Raw genomic sequence first — 20,050 nt, 5'->3', positions numbered from 1 at the left:
GAATAAGAGCTCTTTTGTGCCTGAAAGTAATCATGAATAAGTCGCTTATGTATCCTCAGAAATACTGAGGAACATTGCGTCTCACAAGGGCATAATTTAGTCCCCAAAGGTGGAAACTTTGGTTCACTCTGGGAGGGCAGCCGAACTCCAGAAACTTCAAGTAGGTAGAATTGCTTTCCTGCCTCAGACCAAAGGCAGTGAATTTCAGACAAGCAGGAGAGGAAGATGAGGACTTTCCCTGTCTTTGTTTGTTGTATCTTGTATTGAGAAGTAGAGTGTTTCTGTACAGTTCGGAAATCCCAGCTGACCCCCTAAGTCTCCATCTCCCAGGATTCTGTTAGCTCTCAGACTTGAGTGTCTAATTTTTTTCTCCCTCCCCCTTTTAGTGTCCCCTTAGAGTTGCCAACCTTCAGGTGGGGCCTGGGGATCTCCCGGAATTCCAACTGATCTCCAGACAACAGAGCTTAGTTCCCCTGGAGAAAATGACTGCTTTTGAGGGCATTATACCTCACTGAGGTCCCTCAGCAACTCAAGCCTCACCTTCCCTGGGTTTCACCCCCAAATCTCCAAGAATTTCCCAGCATGGAGTTGGCAACCCTCCTCTCAGCATTCCATAATTCCTGGAACATGCTTAATCCTCATTAGGTTATTGGGCAAGGAGGCTTTTTTTCTTTTGGTTAACTTACATGCATATTTTTCTGTGTCCATGGGGAGTCCTTGTGCAGAAACCCCTACCAGTGTCCCATTCACATATCATGGCCACCAAGAGGACAACAACAACAACAACAACAACAATAATAAACATATGGCATTGTGTGTAGAATAGCCAAGAGATCCTAGGATTGTCTGGCAGCCGCAAGCCTCTAAATGTTGTCTGGCAGCTGCAAGCCTCTTAGCGCTGTGCTAGTGGTGAGCTAGACTTCTTTTTTTAGGGGCTGAGAGAACTCTGAAAGAACTGTGACTGGCCCAAGGTCATCCAGCAGGCCTCATGTGCCTCAGTGCAGCTTACAATCGCTTTCCCTTCTTCTCCCCACAACAGACACCCTGTGAGGTAGGCAAGGCTGAGAGAGCTCTGAGAGAGCTGTGACTGGCCCAGGGTCACCCAGCTGGCTTCATGTGGAGGAGTGGGGAATCGAACCCAGTTCTCCAGATTAGAGTCCGCAGCTCTTAACCAGTACACCAGACTGGCTCTCTACGAAGAGAGCGTGATGTGTGAAGTGGCAGGCGGGTGGCCTGGTTTAGCTGCTTATGTTATCAATATGGAGGTTAGATATTGTTTATAGTCATTATTTCTAATAGTAAAACTGCCTCTGACCTAGAGTTGCCAGTTCCCCATTGGCTGCTGGTAGGAGATCTGGCCATGGAGTGTCCATTTGACTGTCATTCATAACAGACCTCTTCTTCCACATCTGAGGGTGTTTCTCAGCACCTGCCTCAGACCATTTTAGAAATGAAACTGTGCCTTTGACTAGCACAGAACTAGGTGTGGTGGCTACCCTACTAATTGGCTGCTAGAGAAGCTGAGCCGGCCAAAACTCAAGGTCCTTGTATATGAGGCTACCTAGAAACAGACAAGGGGAGCAAGGAATTCCTCTTACGCACGCACATAAACCTGGACTGCAGCTCTCGGCTTGGGGCGTGGAACCAGCTCTGGGATGAGACACAGCATCAGGAAAGCACATTCCAGCCAGATAGACAAATATATATAGCCATGACTTCATCCCAGTTGCTGGACAACAGCCAAGATTGCCACAGGGGTGGAAGCAGCAGCTGCTCGGGCGATCCAGCCACCTCTGGGGTGAGAAGGGGAAGCCTGAAGATGGAGTTGCCTCCAGACTGTGGGTGGGTGTTGACTCTGGGCCTAGGGAAGGCCCTGTCTCACCCAGGCCCCCACAAAAAACAAGAGGATCAATCCAGCATCTGGTCGGTGAGCTGCAGGAGGCCCACAAGTTGAAGAAACCCAGTTTGCGTGAAAATCCAGATGTGTGCTACACACTGAACTAACCCATGCTAAGGTTGCACCTGCCTAGAGAAAAAAGTGGTCCTGTCCCTTTAACAGAGGCTTAATGGGGCGTGATTGACCAGATGATATTTACCTCCACACCATGAAAAGATTCAGCTACCCATATCCACACATGAAGGTCTCTGTCACAGGCACAGAACATTTTTCTCCAGGCCTGTTGGCAACTGTACCAGCCCTTTCACCCCACCCTTCTCTCTCTCTCTCTCTGCTAATTTGAACATGCGCTCAGCACGTCCCTGGAACAACAGCTGTGTTCAGTCAGGACTCCCAGGAGCAAGTGAGCTGGAGTTTCCATCGGGTGAGCGTTCCTCCGCCTCTCTCCTCTCTAGCCAAAATCCAGCACGAACTACAGATTCCCGAGGGGAGGGGGAGTGAGCGATGTTTCTCCAGACCAGCTTGCCCCACCCTGTTCCGCTCACAAAAACTATGACTCTGCCCTAGATTAAAATTGTCACCACCTAGGCAAGGAAGGCCCTATCATCTCAAAACCAGGTTATACCATCACCAAAATCAAGTAGTCAGACTTTTAGGGGGACAGCATCGCTTTAATTATAGGTGTGTGTGTGTGGGGGGGGGGTGTTACATGTTGACATGCATCTCCATAGGATAAAAATCCCTGCATGTTGCAGAGCCGTTTCATATGTTACTTTTCTTACAGCAAGGATTTTTTTTTGGGGGGGGGCATTCAAATATGATTAGCCACCTGCCTTTAGAGCAGCGGAATCCAGGAAAAAGCTCTACCACAAGATTTTCTTTGAACGCATAAGCTGGTCCCTGTTCTCCACTTGACCACTAAGGCAGACTCTGTAGTACAAAGCTATGGGAAACCACCCCTGCTTCTCACTTGCCTTGAAAGCCCCTTGCTGGGGTCGCCTTCAGTCAGTTTCAACTTGAAGACTTGAACTTAGAGACTTCAACTTCAATTTAGAGAGCCAGTTTGGTGTAGTGGTTAAGTGCGCGGACTCTAATCTGGGAGAACCGGGTTTGATTCCCCACTCCTCCACTTGCACCTGCTGATGTGACCTTGGGTCAGTCACAAGCTCTGGCACATAAATCCAATCTCTCTCCTTCTTCTTCTTAATGGCGCAACCATACCTGCGAAGGCTGCCAGACCCCTCTAGCCACCAGCAGAATAGGCGGGGTCAGGTTGGGAAACTCCTGGAGATTTGGGGGTGGAGCCTCGGGAGGACAAAGACCTCAGTGGTGCCCAAGGCCACAGAGTCCACCCTCCAAAGCGTCCATTTTCTCCGGGGGAACAGATCTCCCTAGTCTGTAATTCTGGGGGATCCCCAGGTCTCACCTGGAGGCTGGCATCCCTAGTGCCTGGTAGGAATCTCACTTTCCCGACATACATGTGGCCCTAGATTAGGATCGTTTGGAATTAGAATTGTAAGCCGCTCAGAGCCCCTTGGGGGGGGTGAGCGGGATAGAAAGTTGAATGAAATAAAATAAATAAATACATATTCTCCACTTTTAAAAAAGCAACGGCACACCAATCTGATGTTAGTTCTCCTGGCTGTTTAATCTCTTCCCAAATCTTATGCTCAGAGTAGGGCTGCCAACCTCCAGATGGTGGCTGGAGGTCTCCTGGGATTACAACTGACCTCCGGGCGACAGAGAGCAGTTCACCTGGAGAAAAATAGCTGCTTTGGAAGGCGGGCTCTATGGCGTTATGCCCCACTGAGGTCCCTCCCCTCCCCAAACGCCACCCTCCTCAGGCTCCACCCCCAAAATCTCCAGACCTGGAGCTGGCAACCCTAGCTCAGAGCAAGATAATCACAATTTAAAAGAAAAATCTTGCTTCATTTGCATGCTTTTCATTTCCGAGCTCAGTGTTGGGAGTTTTCTCACAGAATCCCTGGGGTTGTAAGGAGAGGAACAGCAGGAGATGGTGGGCAAGGAAACAAACGGAAGCAGTTGGGAAAGGGGTGGGGGGAAGATATATGCAGGGCTATTTTTGGGCAGGAACACACAGGAACGGAGTTCCGGCTGGCTTCCAAGTTGGCCACGCCCAGCAGGGACTCATTAGCATAACAGGCCACACCCAACAGCAGGAACTCATTAGGATTGGCTACATTAGGGGTGTGTGGCCTAACATGCAAAGGAGTTCCTGCTCCAAACAAAAAGGCCTGGGTTTTGACAACAAACAAGGTAAACAGAATAAGAAGCAAAAGGTGGGTGTGGCTGGATGAGCACACTTCTGGTAACATGAGGGTGTGGCCTAATATGCCAATGAGCTGTGCTGTCAGGGTGTGTGGCCTAATATGCTAATGAGTTTCTGTTGGGTGTGGCCTATTATGCTAATGAGTTCATGCTGGGCTTTATCTACAAAAAATGCCCTGGGTATATGAATGCAGAACTGAGAAGCCTAAGCCCACGAATTGGGCTTTATCTACAAAAAAAGCCCTGGGTATATGAATGCAGAACTGAGATGCCTAAGCCCACGAATGTTCATCAGAGGTCAGATGGCTGCCCATCTGCCCCAAACGGCTACTACAAGAAACACAGCCCCACTACTAATAATGGCAGTCCTGTGTAGAATGTCATTAGACTTGAAGCTGCTTGTGTAGTTTTGCTGCAACGGAAGAACACGGCTGCCCCGCCCTCTGGAATTATTACCCAACCAAAGATTAAGTGGAATCAATGCACCCCCCCCCCCCCGTGGCGGCTAATTGGGAAGAGGCAGCACAGGAGATGTTAATTGTATAGAGACCCAGCAGACAATCTCCTTTGCAGAGAAGTTCCTCCTGCTTGCAGGAGTCTTTAATTAATTATATCAATCAATCAAAGGACCCCCATTTGGGAACTGCTGCCTTGACAGGCATGAGAGACAGACACTTGCTTTTAAGAGCAGCAGCCAAGGAGAGGATCCCCCAGGCTCCCAGTTTCACACCTGACGCCACACAAAGCTGCCTTTGGAGCTTGACAGAAGATGAATCACTCTGTTTGAGGGTGACAAGGTGCGAAGGAAGACAAATCCCCCCCCCCCAAAAGGGAATCTTGGCAGGAGCCTCTTGTCATGTCACTGTGCTGTCGAGGTTAAAAGAGCTGCACCGGGTGAATTCCCTCTTCTGTACACTGGGTGAGAATATAGAAGCTCCGTCCTCTGTGGCATGTGTTTGTCCAGGTCTGCTTGGGTAGTGGACGGGCCATGCTCAGCAATTCAGTGCATGTTTTTTCAAGCTGAATGTTCCAGGTTCAATCCCTGGAACCGCCAGTAAAAAGGAGGGCCTAGCTACATAATGCCCTGACCGGAATGGCCCACGATAGCCCAGTCTTGTCAGATCTTAGAGGGTAAGCAGAGTCAGCTGGTATTTAGATGGGAGACCACCTAGGTCAGTGATCAGGAAGGAGGGCTCCAGAGCAAACTAATCTATGCAGTAGACAAACCGCTTGCTCACAATTTTAATGCCAGGAGCTCACAAAGGAGAATTTTTGCTCACACGAATCCACAGCTTAGAGGGAACATTGGGGCCCAGGATAGCCCAGTCTAGTCAGATCTCAGAGGGTAAGCAGAGTCAGCTGGTATTTAGATGGGAGACCACCTAGGTGGTTACACATTGCCATGCAAAGGCAAGCAATGGCAAATCTTTTCTCCCTTTCTCACAATACAAGAACTCGTGGGCACTCCATGAAATTGCTGAGCGGTCGGGTTAGAACGGATAAAAGGAAGTACTTCTTCACCCAAAGAGTGATTAACACTTGGAATTCACTGCCACAGGAAGTGGTGGCGGCTACAAGCATGGACGACTTCAAAAGGGAATTAGATAAGCATATGGAGCAGAGGTCCATCAGTGGCTATTAGCCACAAGGTATAGGTAGGGACTCTGGGGCAAGTGATGCTCTGTCATCTTGGTGCTTGGGGGGGTCAACAGTGGGAGGGCTTCTAATGTCCTGGCCCCACTGGTGGACCTCCTGATGGCACTGGTATTTCTGGCCACTGTGTGATACAGAGTGTTGGACTGGATGGGCCTTTGGCCTGATCCAACATTGGCATCTCTTATGTTCTTATGTTAACCATCTCTGTTCATCGCTTGCCTTGAAAATCTTATGGGGTCGTCATAAGATGGCTGTGACTTGGTGGCATTTTCCACCACCACCTACATCCCTGGGTCAGGTTTAGGGAAGGGAACGAATCAGCTCACAAACTACAGTTCATCACGAATTTTGGCCACTTTGTGGATCACAAGGCGATGTTCACAAAATGAAGAGCCACTATGAATGTCCATGAATTTTAAGGCAGTTCATAGTGGTTCACGAAGGGCTTTCTGGTCTTCACAAAAAACAGCTGAGTGGTAGGGAAGCAGAAAGCAGGGGTTTAAATGGCTTGTCATTTAAACCCTGCTTTCTTGCTCTCTGTCCATCAGATTTGAGCCCCATGAAAAGCAGCAGGGAGCAGAAAGGTGTCATGAACCGATACAAACTGGTTCAGTTTACAAAGGTACTGGTTTGTGGTTCAGCCACGAAACAAACCGGTGCCCATCTCTACTCAGGTTAACAGATAAGAAGAACCCTGTTGGATCACAAGTGGTCCATCTAGTCTAGCGTCCTGTCTCACACAGTGGCCAACTAGTTCCTCTGGAGGGCCAACAACAGGGCATAGAGGCGGAGACCTTCCCCATATGTTGCCTCCTGGCTCTGGGATTCAGAGTTGAACTGCCTCTGAACATGGACGTTCCCTTCAGTCACTATGGCTAGTAATCACTGATCATCACTCCATCAATCTGCCTTTTAAAGCGGTCCCTCCCTGTGGTCATCACTACCTCCTCTGGCAGCCAATTCCGCATTTCAATCACTCCCTGTGTAAAGAAGTGTTTCCTTTTGTTTGTCCTGAAAGTCCCATTTTCTCAGGTAAGTGCAACTCTGTAAGACCATTTAATGTTGAAAAAATGGGGGGAAGGCTGCAGTCCCAGCCCAGATCCGGGGGCCCCATGTGCCTCGCATGCATGGAACTCCCTGACCATAACTGTCTACTGGCCCTGGGGGAGCTCAGGCCTCTGGTAGTGGGAGCTGGAAGGAAATTTTCTCTTCCCCAGACTCCTAGCAGCCAGAGCCAGTGAAGGATAGGCTGCTCCAAATTTGAGGGCTCAACAGTCTTAAAAATCAGAATAACGTAAGTATCATGCATTGAAGAGTTGAAATTAGGGTTGCCAATCTCCAGGTGGTGGCTGGAGATCTCCCGGGATTACTGCTGTTCTCCAAGCAACAGAGATTAGTTTACCTGCAAAAAATGGCTGGTTTGGAAGGTGAACTCTATGGCATTACACCCCACTGAAGTCCTCCCCTCCTCAGGCTCCCCCCTCAGAGTCTCCAGGTATTTCCCAACCTGGAGCTGGCATCCCCAGTTGAAACCGTTCCTCTCTCTCAGAAACTGAATTTGTTCTTCGCAGAAATGAAGGAAGCTGACCCCAAACAGTTTATTGTATCATTGCTCCTTTATTTTATACATATATTTTTATTATTTATTTGCATATATAAAACGCAACACTCACAAAAAACAGCACCACATTGAACGTGAAACCGGCAGAAGAAAAAGCCTATATTTTGGTTGGCTCTACATGACATCTAGAAGGCATATGAAAACAGAAACGGTATTTTAAAAAAAAAATACATAGACATCAACTCTAGCGCTCAGTAGAAAAAGGAGAGCAACGTTTGGCAAGGGTATCGTGTGGGGGGGGGAGACACTGTCTCCACCGTCAAGTCCCCCTAGGATGATGACTTTTTAAAAGAAATTACTGGAATGAAAAGTCCAACATTTTGTTGAACACATGTTTTCAATTGCGTTAGTTTATTAGCAAGGGGGGGGGAAGCAGATTTCTTTTGGACACCAGAGGCCAGCAAAGGGTTTAGCTCTTCTTTTTACTATAAAGGTGTCTCGCAAAAATTAAAGACACAGTTCCTTTTAATTAACCACGTTTCACTGTAATACATGGAACACATGTCCTTTAAGAACCACAAGAGCAAAGATTTTTAAATCTAAGTAGTTTCAAGCCGGATGGTGTTTTTCAGTGTGGCAGGGGCACATCACTGGCCATTGAGGCCTGAAAACTGATGAGTTTCTTTTTAACCTCCAATAAAATACTGTTTTATTTTGCTTGTCTTTGTAAATTAAGATATTACAATGCGTTAACTGCATCCACATATAGGGTTGGATCCTTCAGCTAAACTGAAGATCCTATAACTCTGTTTTGTTCAGCCTTTCTGCAAGTGAGAAAGATTTCTTCCAATGGAGACAGACTTTTTTTATGGGAAAAAAGTCTGTTTGTTGAAGGAAGTCTCTCTTGGGACAAAGACTTGGTAGAAACAAGATGGAAGATCCAACCTATATTATTATGGAGCTTGTACAAAAAGCTTCTGGTAAGGAAGACCCACAAAGCTGATAAGAAATATTTTAAAAATCCTCCATAACAAATATTTTGAAGGTTTCCTCTAACAAAAAACTCTTCCTCAAGGTGGCAAAGGAAACCTATTGAAACCTAGCCCTGTTAACACTGCTTCTATATAGTCCCCATCCGTTTCAGCAAGGCTTGAATGGAAGAAGTGCCATAGCAAATTATCCCTTTGGATCTGAGACATCAACAAGTAGATATCTTCATTGCATTCATGAATGGCTAAGAAGTATATTCGGTACAGAAAGGAAAACATAGCTCTTTTGCACAGTGTGAAGATAAACTCAATGCTTTTAAAATCTCTAACATGAAAGCAATTTGTTTTTACTACTAAACAAATATATTCATATACTCCACTCTCCCTTCCGAGGCCGCTCGGAAGACCCCGGCATCCACCAGGCCCTCTCGACCCAACCTTGGGTCCCCTGACATTTGGGAACAGGAAAGCTTGGAGGAGACTTCTCATGCACGCATCTGTATTAAGGCAGAGACCTCCCCCCCGCCCACCAAGCAGACTGGCAGAAACACAACAAGCTGGCAGACTGGGCAGAGAGCGGTCCTAAGGGCCAGAAGCATGTGGTGGCAGGCACAAACACGGGGGAGATGGGGCCACCCATGAACTGGGCAACAGACGTGCAAGGGAGGTCCAAGAAAGGATACATTCAAAAAACGAAGTGCTTTGGAGTGTGAGGAAAGGCGTGCCCTGCAGCAAGGGGCTCCCTCCCACACGCAAGGCTAGGGCTTCCTGCTGGAACGGGCACACACACCCTTCCACCAAGAAGTCTTTTCGCCCCTGAATCTTGAAGCTCTTAGCTGGTGGCCTTTAAGGATGGCCACAAGATACACATCCTGAATGTTTAGGGAAGGACAAGGCGGAGGACGCTGCTGGGCAACAGGCAAAAGGAAAGGATGAGGGTCCAAAGCAACACCATTGAACAGGTGACAAATGGCAGGCAAAAAGAGGACGGGAATGAGAGCCAAGGAGCAATCAGCTAGCGCCCTCACTGCAGCTACCTCAGTCCATAGATTGCAGGCCTACCCCAGTCTATACATTAACTGTGGGTAGGATTCTTTGTTTTCAGGTTTAATTCCTTGGGATTTGAGAGGGTACTGCAAAAAATGAGAGGAACAAGCTAACGGCAGGTGGTGAAACCAGAAAGCTGCATTGAGAAGGTTGGGAAGAAGGGATGAGAAAAAGAAAAAAGGATAAGTGTAGACATAGAAGGGGGGGGGGGAAGAATAGAAAGTTTGATGCCCAAAAGAGAGAAAAATGTGAAAACAGAAGGGGGGGGGGAACAGGACCAAAACACTTTTATTCCCTTCCCTTTCTGTTTTAATTCCTCCCTCCAGACCCTTTCTGTCCAGCTGCTCACTGCCTCCTGCACCCGTCTATCCCTGGATGAATATCAGCCGTGCGGAATACACCAGGTCAGCAAGGTACACCAGCAGATTGAGGGCTGTCAGGACGGCTATGGTGACATATTTGTCCCAGTCGCAGAACTGGCTCCCAGAACAATATCGATCGGGGGTTCCGCCGTGCTTCCTGTCGAAATGATAGATGGGCCAAATGACGGTGGCTGTGGCGTACATGAGCACGGCCAAGAGGGTGTAAGCGCTGAGGAACGTGTTGAAGGCACACGGCAGCCAGCCGGTGCATTCGCCGATGCAAAGGATGATGACCACCAGGGAGAGGATGAAACAGATGCAGTAGACGGCCAAGCACCACTTGAGCGCATCCTCCCTTTCGTAATCGTTCCTGTTGAGGAAGACGAAGATGATGCAGGCAATGAAGGTCTCCACCACCTTGAGAAGCCCAGGAACTGTGGCCATGTAGCCCGTGACTTCTCCTGGCTTGGCTTTGGTCATGGTGACCTCGGTGGAGTAGGCCAGGCAGGCCAGGCAAGAGAAGACCGTGGCAGCGATGCGGTACCCACGCTGTTCGCGAGAGGCGGGGTACCCCTTCTGAAGATAGGCCACTGGGAAGATGATCGAGGCGGAAAGGCACAGCAAGGTGGCGTACATGGCAAACGTGATGGGGAAATTCCTCCAGGAGACCGGCACCCGATGCTGAAGGCCGACAAACTCCACCACCAAGATGATGATGGTGATGGCGAAGCAGAAACACCACGCGAACATGCACCAGTCCCCATAATTTTGATGATCTCGGAGTGTGTAGCCCTCATGGGCCACCAGGCTGAAGGCCACACAGGTGAAGATGGCTTCCAAGATACGGATGATGCCCAGCCGAGAAGTCAGGGCGCTGGTGTTGCCCACGGATTTAGAACGGGTGACCGGCATGGTTGGAAGAGCTGGAGAAAGAGAGACACGCAAGACATTGAGACAGAGAAGTCTGGCCTAGCAAACGACATGCTTAACTTGGTTGTGGAAGAGCCAACCTTTACCCAGGATCAAAACGGACAAGAAACAAGGAGATCCGTGGTTGGATCTTCCCTCTTTTAAAACAGTTTTGGCCATGAGGGACCTCAGTTTTGATCAGAGCCACGTGAGGATTTAATTCTTTTACCCTTCTCATGGTTTCATTTGTCAAAACTGTCCACCCACCTTTAATTTTAAAAAGGGCAAAAAATTGGGCAAAACAACCCCCAAAACTGGGCAAACCCCAAGGCACTGGAGGAGCATATAGCTTTAAGAGGTGAAACCATACTGGGGTGGAAGATCCTTTTGTCTCTTCCCTGTAAATCCAATTTGACTTTATAAGACAGTAGGAGGAAATGACCATGGGTCTCCCACTGTGTCATCTGTCCCGATCCTTAATTGTAACATTGTTGGTTCACCTTTTATGCTACTCTTGCTCAGGCCAATCTATGGAACAGCAAGAGGTCTACAGCCAACACAGGGTCTCTTCTCCCCAGTACAAGGACTCTGAGTCGCTCACGGAAGTTCACTGTCGGTGCAATCAGCAGAGGAAAAAAGGAAGTAGGATTTGCTTGTACGGATTTGCTTGTACAATGATGTGAGGATGGCAACCCATTCACACAGCTGTATAAAAAGGATTATAAAGATCCCAGTTCTTGCAATAACAACAAAAGAAGACAACTTCATAGAGGATGAGACTTTCAAGAGCTATTAGCAATCCTTGCTAAATGGAATCTCCAGACACAGAGGCAGTATATCTCTGAAAACTATATGCTAGTCAGAGAAAGGCCCCTCAGCCCTTCATATATCCTTCTTTAAGCTTCCCAGAGTAACTAGCCTCTTTCTGAAGCAGCATGTGCTAGGCCTTGGACTGATCCAGCAAGGGTAATTCTTTGGATTCCTAGGTTATAAAAATACATGGGATAATGTACAGAGAGCTGGAAAGCTCTGAAACAAATTCTGAGTCATCACCAGCGGAGATTTTTAAATTCTTGTGCTTCCAACCAGATGGGGAGATGGAAGATCTACAATCGGATCTGCAGCACATTCCCCTTGGCAAATAGCAGCTGTTGGAAGCCTCCATTTGGATCCAGACAGTGATATACATGCTGCATCAATCACCCCCCCCACACACACACACACAAACACACTTTCCCTGATGTCTGGCTTATACAGAGCTGCTATTTGCCCTGTTGGGGGAAACATACTGGTTTATTATATTTGTTCAATTTTTATTCCACCCTTCCTCCAAACCTCAGTATGACATACATATTTGATGGTGGTTCTCTCTCCTCTTGTGAGTTCCTTATCCCCATTACTTTCTTCCAACAACGCTGTGAGCTGCATTGGGCCAACTGCTCTCTCTTTAAGGTCACCCATGGCTGAATGCGGATTTGAACTGGCGTCTTCCCCAATCCTAGTCCACACCTCCACAGTGGTTCTGTAACAGTTCTGGGGTGGGGCTGTGGCTCAGTTGAAGGGCCTCTACTTGATGTACAGAAGGTCCCAGGTTCAATCCCCGGCATCTCTGGTTCGAAAGGACTTAGCAGGAGGTGACGTGAAAGACCCTGGAACCCTGGAAGAGCTGCTGCCAGTCTCAGCAGTAAATATGGAACTGTGGGTGTCACCAGTAGAGCAGCCAAGTTGGGAAATATCTGGAGGATTTGGGGGTGCAGCCCGAGGAGGGTAGGGCTAGGGGAGGGAAAGGGCTTCAATGGGGTACAAGGCTACAGAGTCCACCTTCCAGAATAGCCGTTTTCTCCAGGGGAACTGATCTCTGCTACCTGGAGATCAGATGCAATGCTGGGAGATCTTCAGCCACCACCTGGAGACTGTGAAACAGTAAATCACCGTGTACAATTAAACAATATTTGTTGGTTTTTATATACAATGTTGAGAATTAAATTATTTACAATAACACATCAAAACAATAACACATCAAAAATTGTATAAGAATTAGCATTTTGAAATATGGCTTGCAGCGCTTCATTCTAATGAAGAAATAAGTACAGAATGACAAACCTGATGAAGGACACACAAACGGATCATGTACTAGAGCTCCGTCGTTTGTCTGTAACTAGTACTGCATTACTTTGTATGTACTGCTAAGCTTTATATCACATATTGTAGTGTTATTGTTAATAATTGAATTCTCAACATTGCATATAAAAACCAACAAATATTTTTTAGTTGTACACGGCGATTTACTGTTTCACTGGCTATTACACACCGTGGTCCTGTTTGTTGTAATACCCCCTGTAGACTGGCAACCCTAGTCACTAGGAACAAAATCCAGTTCTATAAACATTCACAGAAGGAAATCTGAATTCCAACCATCCAGACGCCTGGCCAGATAACAGGGTTGGAACTAAACACTTGCTCAATCAGCGGTGGCAAAACATAAGGGGAAAATACCTGCAGGATATCAGGGAGGGACGCTCCTGTAAATGACAAGGGAATGGATGTGGTGTTTTCGCTTGATTGTTCTAGGCCACTGCTGTGTCACAAATATGACTAAAATGGGTATGTATGGGCAGGGCTTTTTTTTTTTTAAAGAGATGCTGAAACTCTCAAGAGGGAAAATGAAGTTTTCAACCTGTATACTGAAAACCCGTTAACTTTTAGACATTTTTAAAAGGATTTTGCTAAATCAAATAAAAATATTAATTAAAATATTAATTAAAAAAGGGGGGGTAAGGATTTTGGTGAAGAGGTTCCAGCGCTCCATTCTGGCATATTCTCCAGGGGGGAAAAGCCCCGTGTACAGGCACACTGGCTAGAAACTGTTGCTGACTTGTTGACAACCCAAATACCAGGATGTGGGAACAGACTCAAGATATGCACACAAGGTGGTAACGCTGTATCTCCTCATGCTTAAGGGCAAGGCAAGGCAACAGTTTTGCCAGCTGCTGCTGCAAATGCACAGGAAGTTCAACGGGAAGTCACTCAGACAAGGGACAGTTCCTAGCGCATGGGCCTGCTACAGTCCCCACCGCGTCACCCGTTCTGATCCCAGTAGTCTGTTGAAACATAGCAACAATCATGGTGAAGTTAACTGGAGGACTTTGTCTGGTTTACGTATATCAAGCACACAGCCTCGCACCTGATACAGAGCCTCCTACAAAAGGAGGTGGGAAAGGTAACTCAGGATTCATCTATTTCCTTCATTTATTCCCCCACCTTTCTAGGGCTGGATAACATGAAGCTGCTTTATACTGCTGAATCAGACCCTTTGTCCATCAGAGTCAGTATCGTCTTTCAAGACTGGCAGCGGCTCTTCAGAGGAACTGAAGCCTAGAGATGAGCTGTAATTCCAGGGGATCCAAACATCCCACCTGGAGGCTGGCTTCCCTAGCCACAGCCTCTCCCTTACTTGATCCCACCACCCCTTTCACTGGCAAAAAGAGAACGCCAAGGGACCCCTTTTGACCACTTGAAAAGCTAGGCCGGGGTTTGTGGGACCTAGCCAGGGACTGCGGTGAGTAGAGTCAGGGGTCATTTCCTGCAGGAGCGCACAGGAGCGGAGCTCCGGCAGTAAAGAGCCCAGGGGGTGGGCACAAGCAACAAGCCCCGCCCCCTGCTCCCAGCAGCCCTCAGTCAGAACAAGAAGCAGCCAGGTAAGTTGCAGAGCCCCCCCCCCGGTCCCCCAGTCCAAAACAGTCCAGTGGCACCTTTAAGACCAAGTTTTATTCAGGTTCAAGCTCTCCCTCCTCTGTGAGGACAGATCTGCACGTCCCCCCTCCCCAATAGCTAGCAATCCAAAACAGTCCAGTGGAGCCTGAGCGGTGGGTGTTGCTTTCTGACACACTTCCAGTGATGTCAGGGGGTGTGGCATATGCTAATGAGTTATGCTGAGTTATGCTAATGAGCTCCTGCACCTCTTTTTCTACGAAATGACCCCTGAGTAGAGTAATCGAGTCAGATCAGAGAGGAAGAGCTGAAGGCTCCCATTCACAGAGGGAACATCCAAGACAGTTACTCTATCCCAGACATTAGTCCTCTCATTCTATTAGTGGCCATTGGAGGAGGAAGAGGAGGAGGAGAAGAATAAGAATAGGAGATTGGATTTATACTCAGCTCTTCACCTGGAGTCTCAGAGCAGCTTACAATCTCCTTTCCCTTCCTCTCCCCACAACAGACACCCTGTGAGGTAGGTGGGGCTGAGAGAGCTCCTTCGAGGACTGCTCTTGAGAGAACAGATCTGGGAGAACTGTGGCTTGCCCAAGGTCACCCAGCAGCTGCATGTGGAAGCGTTGGGAATCAAACCCTGTTATCCCAGATTAGAGTCCGCACTCTACTACACCACTACACCAAACAGCAAAGCGCTCACTGTCTCAGCACTTTTGATATGGTCTTTTAGAGAATACAGGGCACAGGAAGGTCCATGGCCTTGCTGAGAGAATGCTCTGGTGTGTGTGCCCTGTCTCTTATGGATTAAGGTGGACCACACAGGGTGACATTAAAACAGAAATAAAGCAAAGTAACAGCCACACTTTGAGAGGTGGCTGTACTGAGAGCAGGCAGTCGATCAGAGGAGCTTTTTCATTGCCTCGGCCTAGACTGCTGCAAACCTGCGCAGCCAGCAGCCTTCACACTGGCCCCTACTAACAAAAGGCCCAGGGATGACATTCTAAAAGGGAAGAGGTCCCTCACCTGATCCATGTACCAGCCCTTTGTGGCAAATTCAGAGCTGAGGTGAGGCTTAAAACGAAAACTCCCCGGCTCGCCACCACGGCATGCCCACTCCTAACCAATTAGCAGAGTCTACAGAACAGTGGTGGCGAACCTATGGCATGGGTGCCAGAGGTGGCACTCAGAGCCCTCTCTGTGGGCAAATGTGCCATTGCCCCAGCCAGGCCCAGACCATCATTAAAGTGTCGAATTCTCTGCCAAATAATTTTAAGTAAATGAAAGCATTTGGGATTGCTTTCCTTACTTTGTTTGGATCATCTTAAGTTAATGTATGAGTGGTTTTTTCTAAAGTAAAACCACAGCATTCAGGTTAAATTGCCGTGTTGGCACGATGCGATAAATAAGCGGGTTTTGGGTCGCAGTTTGGGCACTCGGTCTCTAGAAGGTTCGCCATCACTGCTATAGAAGAATCTACATGTTCCTTCTATGGGGCTACACCTGAGCCAGAGCTTTCATCTCCATTCAGTCTGCTGTTGGATTTCCAGGGGGCTGGCTGCACATCTTACGTTCACAGCAGAGGTCATCATTTATTCATTTGATTTTTATCCTGCCTTTTGTCTTCACAACGACCCTATGAGGTAGACTAGGCTAAGCGAGAGCGACTGGCCCAAGGTCACTCAATAAGCCTCACTACTGAGCAGAAACTGGAAGCCAGGTCTCCCCCCCCAGATCTAGCTTGACACAACCAGCACAAGGGCTGTCTCTGGGGTAATAATTTCAGATGGGTATGTTTTAGTCTGTGGCGGCGAAGTCAAACCCAAGCCCAATGGGGAACAGAAGTACGGTGGATTAACGTTTGTGCCACTGGGCTTTCTTTTTTATTTGGGTGTCTCCAGGAAATAGTTTTGCCTGTGGTCATCTTGCATCCACTGTCAAAGAGACGGGCCACGCCCTCATCCCCTCCAGAGTTCGTTGGCTAGCTGTCCTTCAGGGCAGAGAACTGGCTCTGGTTTTTTTGTCTCCCTCCTGGGCTATTTTGGGTAAGCAGAGAAATACCACAGAGCAGGGGTGAACCGATTCCAGTCGTGTATGCTCTATTTATGTGGACTCGGAGCCGAACAGTCCTCCAGTGTGTTTTCAATTTACGTAACAGGATTTGAAATCAAGGCCTAGCTAATCTGTGTCAAGTGATCACTCATATGCACTCCTGCTTAAGAACTAATGAAAACGTTTGTCCCTCCCCCAAACCCCTCCCTCCGCAGGCTCCACCCCCCAAACAGCCAGCAATTTCCCAACCCAGAGCTGGGAACCCTACTAAGCCCAGTTATTCTTAGCAAAAATCCTAGCAAACACAAGATGATCCACAAGCTGAAGACAATCTACCCTGTTTCCCTGAAAATAAGACCTACCCCCAAAATAAGCCCTAGCAGGATTTCTATGCATTTGTGGTATAAGCCCTAGTGTGTCTTGTTGAGAAAAAATAAATATAAGACAGTGTCTTATTTTCGGGGAAACACGGTACTACCCGACCACTCCTGCCATTCAGTGTACACCGCCTCGTATCTTATTACAATTCAGACTCCTCACACAAAAAACCCCAATCACACCTAATTGTGACGTATTCAGAGAGGGGAGACCCCAGAAAAATGGTCTCATCTGTTAAATTAGGGTGTGTAGAACACAAGCCAGCCGTCCGGAGGTCAGCTTTTATTGTTAGAAACTCTTCCTCATCTGGAGTTCCCTCCAGGGGCTGAAGCAAGATCAGCAGCAGGGGCTGGAAAGAGGCCGAGCGCTTTGTAGGAGGAGGAGTGACGAAGAAGAGCTGGCTGAACTGTTCTCCATATATGGCCGGGAGAAAATCCCTATTTGCCCGGAGTCGAACATTTGGTTTCAATCATGGTTCACTTCTGAGCTGAGGAAAGGAGAAAAAGAAAAGAAAAAAAAAACGAAACAAAACCGCTCCTCCCCGGGCTCAGTGCCAGCCTTGCTGACTGTCTCCCTTCTGGGCCGCCTCCCAGACAAAACCCCAGCGCCTCTCCGCCTTCTGTCCCCTTTCAACTGCCCCGCCAGCTTCCCCACCAGCAGAATCCACAAATTCCCGACATCGCCATCCTTTGTACTTGGAAGTTGGCCCCTTCTTGGAGCTTCTGAAGCCGGGCCCTCCGGAGTAGCAGCGTTGCCAAACTGCTGGGATTTGGGGGGTGTGGGGGAGAGAAGAGAATAAATAAAAATAGAGAAGCAGGAGATATGGCCGCAGTGGAACTGTTAACAGAGGGCTTTTTTGTGTTTCCAATCCGGTTTAATGCCCCTCCTTACCTGGAAGTTGTAAAATTTTTGTTTGCGATTGGGACACCACAGGCATATGAAATCCCCCTTTAATGCAGGGAAGAAAGCGGAAGGACCAGCCATTTTTTCAGGGGATAACTTTAATGTAATTCATAATTAATGGCTCTACAGTTGTGCTGGATTGACCTATCAGGATGGCTGACGGTGTCGCAGCAGTTGACTCCCCCCCCAGTTGCCATCTTTCCAAAATATGTGCCCTTTTTTGCTATTTCTTTCCACAGACTTTTATAATGTTTTCACAAATAAGGACGGAAATTTAAAGTGGAACACTGGCAAAAGTGAGGCGGCTTCTCAGATTTCCCTCAGGCCATTTTTCTGTCAAAAATCAACTCTACCAAGCTGATTTTATGGGTGGGGAAAGATTTATGGTCGTTCCTCCCACTGTGCCAATCTTCCCTTTTAAATGGCTCCCTCATCGGATGCATTTTCAAAGTCAGAAAATAAAATAGTGGAAAGACAAATGTGAGGTCATACCGCCCTATGCACGCCCTCACAATCTGGTGATCATTTCAGAGGGGAGCCATGTTAGTCTCCAGTACAACAGTCAGATTTGAGTCCCAAGAACCGCTTAGAGACCAACAAGATTGAATAAACAGCTCTGATTCTAGATGAATCTAGAGAATAAATAAAAATAGAGAAGCAGGAGATATGGCCGCAGTGGAACTGTTAACAGAGGGCTTTTTTGTGTTTCCAATCCGGTTTAATGTCCCTCCTTACCTGGAAGTTGTAAAATTTTTGTTTGCGATTGGGACACCACAGGCATATGAAATCCCCCTTTAATGCAGGGAAGAGAGCGGAAGGACCAGCCATTTTTTCAGGGGATAACTTTAATGTAATTCATAATTAATGGCTCTACAGTTGTGCTGGATTGACCTATCAGGATGGCTGACGTGTCGCAGCAGTTGACTCCACCCCCCCCCAGTTGCCATCTTTCCAAAATATGTGCCCTTTTTTGCTATTTCTTTCCACAGACGTTTATAATGTTTTCACAAATAAGGACTGAAATTTAAAGTGGAACACTGGCAAAAGTGAGGCTTCTTCTCAGATTTCCCTCAGGCCATTTTTCTGTCAAAAACCAACTCTACCAAGCTGATTTTATGGGTGGGGAAAGATTTATGGTCGTTCCTCCCACTGTGACAACCTTCCCTTTTAAACGGCTCCCTCATCGGATGCATTTTCAAAGTCAGAAAATAAAATAGTGGAAAGACCAACGTGAGGTCATACCGCCCTATGCACGCCCTCACAATCTGGTGATCGTTTCAGAGGGGAGCCATGTTCGTCTCCAGTACAACAGTCAGATCTGAGTCCCAAGAACAGCTTAGAGACCAACAAGATCGAATAAACAGCTCTGATTCTAGATGAATCCAAGCACATGAATGCACAATAGTAATATGGATTAATCTGGAAGAATTACCACAGCCTGCCTTTGTTTTCATGATCACCAGTCCTAACTAGGATGTTCATCCTATTCCTAAACATCGGTGAGCAAAAGATACCACCCTTTTCTTATCCTTCCAATGCCTGAAGTGGAACTTCACCATTGTCCAAGCCGTGCTGCACAATCAATCACAAATACTGGTGCCCTATAAAACATTTTACTAGCCTCCCTGCCCACACATAACTGTGACTGTTATTTGTGGCCGGGATCACTTTCTCCCTGATCGGCCTGGGTGTATGCTAGGATCTGTCATCAGAAAGACAAGAAAACCAGGCAAGGCAAAGAGAATTCAGTGATCTGGAGCTACCAGCTTTATGTTGTTGCTGTTAATAACCAGGCGTGTGTGTGTGGGGGGAATGATCCGGATGGTAAAGGGAGGAGGGTGTTAAGCCGCTCTGGTGAGGGGTAATCAACTGTCCCATTGGTGAAACAAGCAGGTTATAGATAAGTGTATCAATTGTATGTTTAACCCAACAGGACAGACAGCTGTTTCCTGGGGCCATTTCAGATCAGGAAAACAACTGCAGGGAGAGACCTCATTTGGTGAGCCCTCATTTGGAATACTGTGTGCAGTTCTGGTCACAACACCTTAAAAAGGATATTATAGCTTTGGGAAAAGTGCAGAAAAGGGCAACTCGAATGCTAAAAGGGTTGGAACACTTTCCCTATGAGGAAAGGTTAAGGCGCTCAGGGCTCTTTAGCTTGGAGAAACGACGACTAAGGGGTGACATGATTGAGGTTTATAAGGTTATGCATGGGAAAGAGCAGGTAGAGAAAGGGGTACTTTTCTCCCTTTCTCACGATACAAGAACTCGTGGGCACTCCATGAAATTGCTGAGCGGT

The 20,050-nt window shown here is 47.6% G+C and overlaps 1 protein-coding gene across 1 annotated transcript in view; it reads right to left on the bottom strand.

Annotated features, from left to right (window-relative positions):
• Positions 1 to 9,688: 9,688 nt before the first annotated feature.
• The window catches only part of MYADM (myeloid-associated differentiation marker), a 15,421-nt gene continuing 5,059 nt past the window's right edge, over positions 9,689 to 20,050 (bottom strand). Inside the window, exon 2 of the mRNA XM_015414434.1 lies at positions 9,689 to 10,724. Coding sequence (XP_015269920.1) covers positions 9,805 to 10,713 — 909 coding nt within the window. The 5' untranslated portion in view covers positions 10,714 to 10,724 and the 3' untranslated portion in view covers positions 9,689 to 9,804. The remainder of the gene's footprint in view (positions 10,725 to 20,050) is intronic.

This window comes from Gekko japonicus, unplaced genomic scaffold, assembly GCF_001447785.1.
Source record: "Gekko japonicus isolate JY-2015 unplaced genomic scaffold, Gekko_japonicus_V1.1 scaffold243, whole genome shotgun sequence".
Classification (NCBI taxonomy): Eukaryota; Metazoa; Chordata; class Lepidosauria; order Squamata; family Gekkonidae; genus Gekko; species Gekko japonicus.
The sequence above is the reverse complement of the archived record's forward strand: the minus strand, read 5'-3'. Positions and strand labels throughout refer to the sequence as shown.